This window comes from Populus alba, chromosome 10 (genome assembly GCF_005239225.2).
Source record: "Populus alba chromosome 10, ASM523922v2, whole genome shotgun sequence".
Taxonomy (NCBI): domain Eukaryota; kingdom Viridiplantae; phylum Streptophyta; class Magnoliopsida; order Malpighiales; family Salicaceae; genus Populus; species Populus alba.
Genome location: NC_133293.1, coordinates 679,375 through 691,003, shown reverse-complemented (window position 1 = coordinate 691,003; position 11,629 = coordinate 679,375). Strand labels below are relative to the sequence as shown.

At 39.7% G+C, this 11,629-nt stretch overlaps 1 protein-coding gene across 1 annotated transcript; it reads right to left on the bottom strand.

Annotated features, from left to right (window-relative positions):
* Window positions 1-10,029: 10,029 nt before the first annotated feature.
* Window positions 10,030-10,794, bottom strand: LOC140955984 (uncharacterized). Its single transcript, XM_073411640.1, has one exon. It carries the CDS (start codon window positions 10,792-10,794, stop codon window positions 10,030-10,032), a length of 765 nt encoding a protein of 254 aa, XP_073267741.1.
* Window positions 10,795-11,629: the final 835 nt, after the last annotated feature.

The window sequence follows — 11,629 nt, the reverse complement described above, 5'->3', positions numbered from 1 at the left end:
TTCTTCTGAGAAAGCCAAATCTTCCTCTTACTTCTGTCTCGGTGAATTTGCATCCCTAGAATCTTGTTTGCTGGTCCCAAGTCCTTCATATCAAACTCCCTAGCCAACTGTGCCTTCAATTCTTGGACTCGATCTTTGTTGGGGCCTATTACCAACATGTCATCCACGTACAACAACAGAATGATGAAAACATCATTTTTCTTCAAACCTCTTGTAATACGTACAATGGTCTGACTGAGTCTGTTGTACCCAAGGCTAATTATGAAGGAATCAAATCTCTTGTTACCAACACCTCGGCGCCTGTTTGAGACCGTATAGAGATTTGTTCAACCTGCAAACCAAGTTCTCCTTGCCTGTTTCAGCAAAACCCTCTAGTTGGAGCATATATAATTTTCTTCTTCAAGTTCTCCATGAAGAAATGCAGTTTTCACATCTAACTGCTCTAAGTGAAGATCAAATATAGCACACATTGCCAAGACTACTCTGATTGTAGTAAGTCGTACCACCAGAGAAAATATCTCATTGAAGTCTATTCCTTCTTTCTGAGCATATCCTTTCACCACCAATCTTGCACGATACCGCTCCACTTGATCATTGCCATCACGCTTTATCTTGTAAACCCATTTGTTGCCAATGGCCTTTCTTCCTTGTGGTAGCGGAACAAGATCCCAAGTGTTATTCTTGTGCAGAGCTTCAATCTCCTCTTGCATTGCTGTCATCCATATAGATACATCTGTGCTTTTGATAGCCTCATGGAAAGTTGATGGCTCTCCATCCTCTGTTAGAAGACAGTATGCAATGTTGCTCTCAGTAACATATTCTGAGTGCCAAGCCGGTGGTCTTCTTTCATGAGTTGACCGTCGAACTTCAGGAGTTTCAGACTCTATTTGTTCTTGTTCTTCATGCTCTGGTACAGCTTCAGAAGAAATATGATTCTGAGTATTTTCCATCTGGACTTCTGTAGTCTCCTTTAAAATGCTATTATTTTCTTCCATTTGCATTTTATCTTCTGCAAATATGACATCTCTGCTGATGACTACCTTGTGGGCAGTGGGATCCCACAAGCGATACCCCTTCACTCCATCAGCATATCCTAAGAATACACATTTTCTGGATTTTGAATCCAGCTTGCTGACCTCTTGAGTATTGTACATCACGTACACAGGACTTCCAAATATATGCAATCGAGAATAATCAGCTGGCTTTCCAGTCCACATCTCCATCGGTGTCTTCAACTCAATTGCAGTAGACGGAGATCGATTTATTACATAACAGGCGGTATTGACTGCTTCTGCCCAGAATGACTTTTCTAGACCTGCAGCCTTCAACATTGCTTCTTGTTCTTTCCAATAGAGTTCTGTTCATCCGCTCTGCCACTCCATTTTGTTGTGGAGTGTATGCCGTTGTGAACTGCCTTTGATACTTCATGTTGACAGAAGTTATCAAATTCATCACTGGTATATTCTCCTCCATTGTCAGTCCTCAAACACTTGATCTTCTTTTCAGATTCAAGTTCTACTCGCACTTTGAAGGTTTTAAAAACTGCGAACACATCTGCCTTCCTTCTAATCGGATACACCCAACATCTCCTGGAGAAGTCATCTATGAATGATACAAAGTATCTTGCTCCTCCCAAGGATACAACCGGTGCTTGCCAAACATCAGAGTGAATCAGGTCTAAGATGCATTTGCTCTTAGTTGTTGACGTGCCAAACTTCAACCTATGTTGTTTGCTTGTAACACAGTGCTCACAAAAGGGTAAAGTAACCTTTGTAAGCCCAGGGAGTAACTTCTGATCAGAGAGAACCTTTAAACCTTTCTCTGACATGTGGCCTAGTTTTTGATGCCACATCATCGTCTTCTCTTCTGCAGGACTGGCTGATGCGATTGATGCTTCTGCCTCATGATGTGTTTCTCCCATTAATACAAACATGTTTGCAACTGTCTTTCTTGCCTTTAAAACCACCAGCGCTTCTTTGACAATTTTCATGATTCCATTGTCTGTTCGGATCTTACAGCCAAGACTATCAAATTGTCCTACGGACAAAAGATTCTTCTTTAAGTCTTTCACATGTCGCACTCCTGAAATAGTACGAATTAAGCCATCATACATCTTCAATTTGATGGTGCCAATGCCAGAAATCTCTACAGCATGATTATCACCCATGAACACTGTGCCTCCAGAGATAGGTTCATATGTATGGAACCAATCTCGTCTAGGGGTCATATGCCATGTTGCTCCTGAATCCATTAGCCAGACCTCAGCGAGCTCTTCTCTATCTGTAGAGATTGTTGCTGCTTCACTATATAGAACCTCTCCATCTTCTGAGGTGCTTGCAACACATCCTTGAGGTCTTGATGACTCTGCAGTATTCTCTATACCCTTTTTAAACCAACAGTCCTTTTTGAAATGCCCTTTTCTGCCACAGTTGTAGCATTTCACCATCTTCTTACTTCTTGATTTGGACCTCCCCTGCCTTTGACTCCCACTGGAGCCACGTTCCGTTGATCTTCCTCTTGATACCAACAATGCCTCAGCTTGGTTTGAACTGTTTCTGTCTCCTTTGTTTTTGCGCCTATTTTCTTCTTCCAAGATAGCGGCTGCAACATCATCGAAGACTAAATAGTCTGAGAGAATATTATTGGTCAAGTTGATAATGAGCTGATCATACGAATCAGGAAGACTTTGAAGTAGAAGCTCTGCACGTTCATTTTCCTCTATTTGTTGACCCAACGTAGTGAGTTGTGAAAATAGAGTTCTTATTGTGTTGATGTGGTCAGTCACCGATGTGGTTTCTGCCATTCGAAGGGTATAAAGTCTCCGCTTTAAGAAAATCTTAGTGTGCAAAGACTTGGACTCGTATAGCTTTGTTAGGGTCTCCCATATCTCCTTAGCTGTTTTCTTCTCCGCCACACTTGATAATACTTCATCAGCTAGTGCTAAATGTATGTTAGCAATAGCATTGCCATCCATCTCATTCCATTTTGCATTATCAGTGATCTCCGCGGGCCGATCCCCAATTGCTGCCAAGCAATTGTCTTTCCTCAAGATTGCCTTGATTCTCATTTTCCACAGTGAGAAATTGCTACCCTTGAACCTCTCAATCTCGTACTTTGCTGCCATTATATTCACCGAGATCTATTCAGCTATCACCGTTTCACAGATCTGTAACGTATATAGAAATAGTATCGTGTGAATAATACTTCACTAAGTAAGTTCCTAGGAAAGATTGGAGGGGTCACAAACGGTCCCGCTTAAAACCCAATCTCCTTAGACAGAACTTCCTAGACTGTATTTAATCACCGCACTGACTTTCTATATACGCCAACAGTAGCGTAAGTGAACAGTACCGTATGGATGAATAGTGCCGTATAGGTGAATAGTGCCGTAGACGTGAATAGTAACCGTATACACGAATAACTTTTGTGTGTTAACAACACCAACTAGGAATGCTCTGATACCACTATTAGGATACTGGCATGCAAACCCGACAAGATAAAAGGCTTAAATGAGAAATGAGACACACGAGAATTTACGTGGTTCACCCAATTAGGCTACGTCCACGGGCAAGTATAGAAGGATTTTACTAGTAATGTGGGAATTACAACCTCTCTCTATAATAGGAGAACAACTAAGAATCTCTCTATTACTAGGAGAAAACACCTCACTTACTCTCTCACAAATACCTCACAATTTAGTGGGATTACTTTCCCTCTTCACTCTCTCTTATTTCTCTCTTCACTATCTCTTATTTCTCTCTTCACTTGGCATATATAATGCTTGGATGCTTGCCTATTTATAGGCAAGCATCCTTGGAAGAGCAAGTGGCCAACTTGGCCAACTTGGCCAAGTGGGCAAGTGGCCAAGTGGCCAAGTTGGTCAAGTGGGCAAGGTGGGCACCTCCACCTATCTTCACATTTGCTACCTCTGCTTTTAGACCTGACTTGATTCCTGACCGGTAGAAACAGCATTAGTCCAAAAGAAGGGAAGCTTTTGTTTTCTTTAATCACATGATCTGATATTCTCATTTATGCCCAACACAAATTCATAAAAGTGGCTCTAATGATTGGCTGACAACAGTTGTTAATGAGCAGTGTTTGCGTCCCTTATTTTTCAGTTTACCAAGTATTTAGAACATTCAATTCTAATCCAAAGGCAATACTAATAAACTCTTTGGTGATGGTTTTGTCATCGATGGTGATCGGAAGATAGAAAAATCAGTAAAGTTTCTTATATATAAAGTTTATTAAGTAATGAAAACATCCAAATCAAACAGTTTTTTTATTTTTTTTGTGTTTAAACTTAATGAACTTTTGATATTAATTATTTTTTTTATTTTATGATGATTTTATCGTCAATAGTGATAAGATGAAGAAAAGTAGGAGCCACAAGTGATTGAGTCCAACTCAATCAGTTCATCTATACCAGCTCGAATTGTAGCAGATTAACTTCAACAGCAGATCAACATCTTCTTATCTATATAAACTTCAGCTTATCATCTCAACATTTAGAACATTCAATTCTAATCTAAAGTCAATAGTAATAAACTCTTGGTGATGGTTTGTCATCAATGGTGGTCGGACGACAGAGAAAACCAGTAAAACCAGTAAATTTACTAAGTTTTTAATTTTTTTTTTGTGTTTAAATTTGATATTAATAAACTTTTGATGATATTTTTTTTTTCATTCTATGGTGGATTTATCGTCAGCAGTGATAAGATGAAGAAAAGCTATTGATTTTTCTATCTGCAATGGTTAGTTTTATCGTACACAAATGTTGGGTGCTTCTATTTACAAAAAGGAGTACTGTCTAACATTATTCATTTGACAACTGTTGTGAACCAAACCTTTCCTATCTATCTATATAAAGGTTGGCTTGGCCTCCTACATATTAGCCAAAGCAAGAAAACCAACAAAACCTATACAGAGCTACTTGTCTTTATGTGTTGATTAATTGTAGTTAACATGGCACGTCAGGCAGATCGTCTTGTTAAGATTGGGCAGGAGGGTTTTGCTGCCATTGATGAGCACTTCGGCTGGGCCAAGAGGCGGCCACCAGTTATGAAGGTTCCCTATGCGCATCCCACATATTACTATGTTCCTGCAACAGAAGTTATCGACAGCAACGAGGCAGCTCAACGCTATAAGGGAGGATTTTATGTCGATTATCCTAAGGGAAACCAGTTCCGTTTTAAAGACCTAGTGATTAATCACTTACGTTTCTTTTATGCATAACCTCCTCCAGTTGTGTTACCTTTAGTCCTGTACGATATTCTCCCTCTGCTAAACGTAGAAGAGGAGAGGTTGCTAGAACTCGAGTCAGGAGCTTCTTCTTACTTCTTCAAATAAAATTTCTGTGATTTATATATCATAATTTTCTATTTGGCTGGTCAAGTGTGCATTGTCAAGTATGTATTGTCATAATTATCTTTCTGACTTCCTAATTATCACCTGATTCACCTCTGATTGTTGCACTGTATGCAAGAGTGTACGTATGAATATATATATAGACAGCAGATCTGCTCCGTTATTGCCATATGCTTAAATAGATCGCAGGATCCACAAACTACAAGTGATGGCAAGCTTCTTAATAAGCTGATCATCTGTTAATTCTATAACCAAAATTTCCTCCACAGCTCTTTAACTAAGCTGATAGTCAAGAAAAAGCATGATTCTCAATCCGAGCTATGTGAGCAAGTGTATCTAGTAAAAATATCTCATCTCCCAAGAAAACGAGATTAGTAAGCCTCCCTTTAAAGCTTTGCTTTACACATGTCTTTTACAGAAAAAGGGAAAAGGGGGAAATGCTTTGAGATGTGCTTTAACCTCCTCCATATTTCATCAAAAACCTTCATTATAAATGTGACCCATCAAAAACATGAGATGTGCTTTAACTCCCTCCATATTTCATCTTAGCCTAGAAGGATAAACAAGAATATTATTGCTTCAGAAACATAAAACGATTGCAAGCATCGCCTTTTGGTGAACTTTTGATGACATGAAACTGCCACAAATTGGGTGCTATTCTGAGAGAGTTTTCTTTTTCTGCTCTGTTATCGCATATATACAACTGAAGTCTTTAAGTCCTCTTCAGGGTCCCCCCCGGAAGAAAATGGTCGATCATGGAAAGTCCTGAGGAATCTGAGGTGTCAAATTGAGGCTAAAAGCTTAATTCTTCATTGAAACTTTGTAGAATATATACAAGAAAATCATATCTCAGCATTTAGTGTGTGAGATATTATAGGCTATTGTTTAGGAATTAATATAGCTTAAATATTCTAAATATAGTATTTGCTAATTTACAGCTTTTGTTAACACTCCCCCTCAAGTTGGTGAGTAGATATCATCAACTCCCAACTTGTCAAGTGAATTGTGGAATGTCCTGCTTGACACTGCCTTTGTCAAAATATCTGCTAGTTGGTCTTCGGTCTTCACAAATGGAATCTGAATTATTTTGGCCTCTAGTTTTTCCTTGATGAAGTGACGATCTACTTCCACATGTTTTGTTCGATCATGTTGTACTGGGTTGTGTGCTAGTGCTATCACCGCTTTGTTGTCACAGAAGAGTCTTATTGCGTCAATTGGAGGATAGCCAACTTCAATGAGCAATTCTTTTAGCCATAGCATTTCACATATTCCTTTGGTCATGCCTCGAAATTCAGCCTCTGCACTGGATAATGCTACCACCTTCTGTTTTTTGCTTCTCCATGAAACCAGATTTCCTCCAACAAATGTAAAGTAGCCCGAAGTAGATCGTCTGTCAGTAATGTTTCCTGCCCAATCAGCATCCGTATACCCTTCAATGTTCAGATGTTGATTTTTTGACAACATAAGGCCTTTTCCTGGAGATGATTTCAGATACCTAAGGATTCGGATTACTGCATTCATATGATCTTCACTCGGATTATGCATAAACTGACTTACCACACTTACTGCGTAAGTTATATATGGTCGTGTATGGGACAAGTATATTAGTTTCCCAACTAATCGTTGATATCTCTCCTTGTTGGTAGGTGTTTGATCTGCACAGTCTTTTAAGCCATGATTCTGCACTATTGGAGTGTCAACTGGTTTACAATCTAACATACCAGTTTCTGATAGCAGGTCTAATATGTATTTCCTTTGTGAAAGGAAAATGTTTCTTGTTGACCTTGCCACCTCAATTCCCAGAAAATATTTCAGCCCCCCAAGATCCTTCATTTCAAATTCAGATGCCAAATTCTTCTGGAGCCGAGAAATCTCTTCTATATCATCTCCTGTAATTATCATATCATCCACATAAATTATTAGTGCAGTTACATACCCTTGTCTATGTTTTAGGAATAAGGTATGATCCGAGTTGCACTGTTTGAATCCATATTTCTTCATTGCTGAAGTAAATCGCCCAAACCATGCTCTTGGTGACTGTTTTAGTCCATATAATGCCTTTTGTAGCTTGCACACTGTCTTTTCTGCAGAGTTAGTGTTGTATCCGGGTGGAATGTCCATGTAAACTTCTTCCTCGAGATCTCCATGAAGAAATGCATTCTTCACATCAAGTTGGTGTAGCGGCCAATCTTGATTAACTGCTAGGGATAATAGAACTCGAACCGTGGTCAATTTGGCTACTGGAGAGAAAGTCTCTTGGTAGTCTATACCATATGTTTGGGTAAATCCTTTCGCCACCAATCGTGCCTTGTATCTTTCAATAGTTCCATTTGCTTTATGTTTAATAGAGAACACCCATCTGCATCCCACAGTTCGTTTTCCTTTCGGCAAAGGAACCAAACTCCATGTGTGATTTTTGTTTAATGCCTCCATTTCTGTCATTATCGCTTAAGACCATTCTGGTGAGGATAGTGCTTCCCGTATGTCTCCAGGAATATGTGTTGAAGAGAGTTGGTGGGCAAAAGCTTGCAAAGGTTGCGATAACTTGTGGGATGAAACATGATTAGCAATAGGGTATCTTTGATTTTCTGCCGCATACTCTGGGAAGTACCGTTTTGGAGGTTTCCCTTGATTATGCCTGAAAGGGAGTTTATATCCAACAGAAGTATTTATTTCATTAAAAGATAGGATTGGTTGTATTACCTCAGATATATTCTCTGAAGGAGTTTGGTCTTCAGGTACTGTCAAAGGGGGAGGGTCTTGAGTGTGTATTGTTGACTGAACTGGCGGCTCCGCTGACTGAACTGGTGGCTCCATAGATGCTTTTGTCGTTTCAAATTCCAGATTTATCCATTTCTCACTTTCTAAAGATGGCTCCCCCTGAGAGGGAGAAGTGGATAATTGTTCGGAAAAATAGTACTCCGACTCTAAAAAAGTGACATCCATGATAATATACATGCGCCGAGTGGGTGGATGATAACACCGATAACCTTTTTGATGTGTTCTATATCCCAAGAACACACATCGGATGGCACATGGGTCTAGTTTGGTGCGCTGATTTTTATGAATATGGACAAATGCAACACTCCCAAATACCCGTGGGGCGAGCATCAATATAGATGGAAGGGGTCGGTATGTGGACAAAGCTTGTAGTGGTGTTCGGAAGTTCAGTACTCTTGAAGGCATTCTGTTCATAAGATATACTACAGTAACAACAGCTTCATTCCAAAGATAACGTGGCATATTTGCACCAATAAGAAGTGCCCGAGCAGTTTCCAGAATGTGCCGATTTTTTCGTTTGGCAATGCCATTTTGTTGAGGTGTTTGGACACAAGAGGTTTCATGAAGTAGGCCATGTAATTGCAAGTACTGGTGGAAGAGATGATTATCATATTCCCTACCATTATCTGTGCGGAGAATCTGAATCTTACATGCAAATTGAGTTTGAACCATGACATGAAACACCTTAAATATATTGAATACCTCATTTTTATTTTTCAGCAAATAAAGCCAAGTCATGCGAGTACAATCATCGATGAACGTGACAAACCAACGAATCCCATATGGGGTAGAAATTGGTGAGGGTCCCCAAACATCAGAATGTATAATAGCAAATGGTGTAGTACTCCGAGGAGAACTAAGGGGATATGGAACACGATGGTGTTTAGAAAAAATGCATGTAGCACACTTAAAATCCAAATAATCCACATCTTGAAATAAATTCGGAAATAAATACTTTAGATAACTGAATGACGGATGCCCTAACCGAACATGCCATAGCCAAATCTGTTGCTGTCGGGTATCTGATGCTCCTTGCATACTGTTCGCTTTACCGATGCTCATATCCTCAACATAGTAGAGCCCCCCTCTTTTAGTACCACGACCAATTATCTCCTTGGTGAGAATATCCTGAAAAATACAAAAAGTTGGATACATTAGTACACAACAATTTAACTACTCAGTGACTTGTCCAACTGACAGTAGTTTATTGGACAATGATGGGACAAGTAATGTGTTGGATAATGAAATAGATGGAGAGATATCAACAGTCCCTGCTCCAGTAACTGGATATGTCACCCCATTAGCATTAGCAATACAGGAACGTTTAGGTATGGAAGTGATAATTAGGTATGTCTCTTCATAAGTCATATGATCAGTAGCGCCGGAGTCAATGATCCAATCATTGCAATCATTGTGATTTGTACTTAGAAGAGCTATAGCACAGTTACCTGAATCACTGAGAGTAGAGGGTCCCTCAAATAGAAGGTTCGGAGAATCTACCATTCGTTGAGTAAGTGTAGGTTCAGTGTTCACCAAGGCTGCTCGACCTGTTTTGTTACTTCTGTCATTCTGTTTTTTTGTTTTAAAATTCTCCCACCAATCCGGATATCCATGTAATTTAAAGCATGTATCACGAGTATGCTTAGAATTATTACAGTGAGTGCATCCGATTTGGGTCTTGGATTGACTGTAATCCTGTTGAAGATTTTTTTGACTTGGGCCAGATTGGTCTCGCCGCAGCCCATCCAGCCGCAGCCCATCTCTATTCCCCTTATATTGGTCCGGTCCCATTACCAGCCCATATGCATTCTCAGCCCCCGGCCCACTTTTATTCAGCCCATCATCTCCCGTCAGCCCTTCCCCAAAACATTCAGCCTGTCTTCATCCTTTGCTGCCTTCGTCCCGGCGCCCTCCTCCTCGTGGTGCGATGAGACCCATTCCAGCGTGGCCAAGCATCACAGACTGCCTGGAGTCTTCCTTCCGGACAAGAGCATATGCTTGCTCCACCGTGGGTAGTGACGGTAACTGGAGGACGTCGGCTCTCACATTGTCCAGCCGATCATCCAACCCGTCTAAAAAGGTATAGACCCTGTCTTTTTGTTGTATTCGGTTGAATTGTGCTATGTCTTGTGCACATTTCATTGGGTTGGGTCTTCGAAAATCGATCTCTCTCCACAGTCCTTGGAGATTGTTATAGTAGTTTTCTAGGGTTCCTCCATGTTGAGTCAATTGGGTGATTTTCTTCTTCAATTCATAGATTTGAGAAGTGTCAGACCCATCAAAATAGGTAGTAGCAATGGATTCCCACACTAATTGGGCGGTAGGGAATCTAATGAAGTTGCCAATCAAATGGGGTTCCATGGAATTGATTAACCAACCTTTGACAATGGAGTTTTCGGTTCTCCATTGTCTAAACGTTAGGTCTGTGGGTGTGGGTTGGGATAAATCCCCATTGATATACCCCAATTTATCTCTCCCAGAGATATACATCTCCATGATTTGAGACCATATAGCATAATTGGTACCATTCAATTTGATACCTATCTGAGCAGCTGGGTGTTCGGTTTGAGGTGGATTTTGGGGTGGAATTAGTGGAATCTGGGGACTTTGGGGAAGAATTGATGATATCGGGTCTGTAATCTCCATTGTACAGGAGAAGAGAAAAAATAAAATAAAAATATAGGGTTTACAGCAGGATCTTCTGCTCTGATACCATGTCAAATTGAGGCTAAAAGCTTAATTCTTCATTGAAACTTTGTAGAATATATACAAGAAAATCATATCTCGGCATTTAGTGTATGAGATATTACAGGCTATTGTTTAGGAATTAATATAGCTTAAATATTCTAAATATAGTATTTGCTAATTTACAGCTTTTGTTAACATGAGGCATGTAATATGAGATATATATCGCCCCAAGATCATAAAAATGATAAATCTTAATCTTATCTGGTGTAGCCATGAGGTGGGATCAGAACCTATTTTCCTAATTTTATTAACTAAAGGGATAGCCGCAACTAGTCTCTGTACTATATGATTGTCCATTAATACAGAATCTAGCACATCCTTGAGAAGCTAAAGAAAGCTAGAATAAAGCACCTCTAGCCACATCTTCACTGTTTATTCTCTAATAGTATTGTTTTGTTAAATTGCACTTGAAAATACAGAACCTGTTCTTGATATTTCATGGACAATATATATTCTGGTTGTGCAAGTAACCTACACACCAAACTTGTAATATTGCATCAAAATTCAAACTAACAGCATTACATGTATACTTGTGGATATGGAATCAGCCACAAGTGGAGAACCCCATAAATCTTGAAAACCTCTGTTGATTGTGATGGGTCCAAAAAGCAGAAAGCAATTCCACCCGATTGTGCCTATTTCCATTAATTAGAAAGTGGGGATGAAACTGTTGGGCAGAGGGATGAAGTGCCCAAAAACTGCAATATCGTCACATTAATTAAACTGAGATTAT

Bases quoted from the DNA above. Each gene is read 5' to 3' on its own strand.
- LOC140955984 (XM_073411640.1), bottom strand. From the start codon at position 10,794: ATGGAGATTACAGACCCGATATCATCAATTCTTCCCCAAAGTCCCCAG.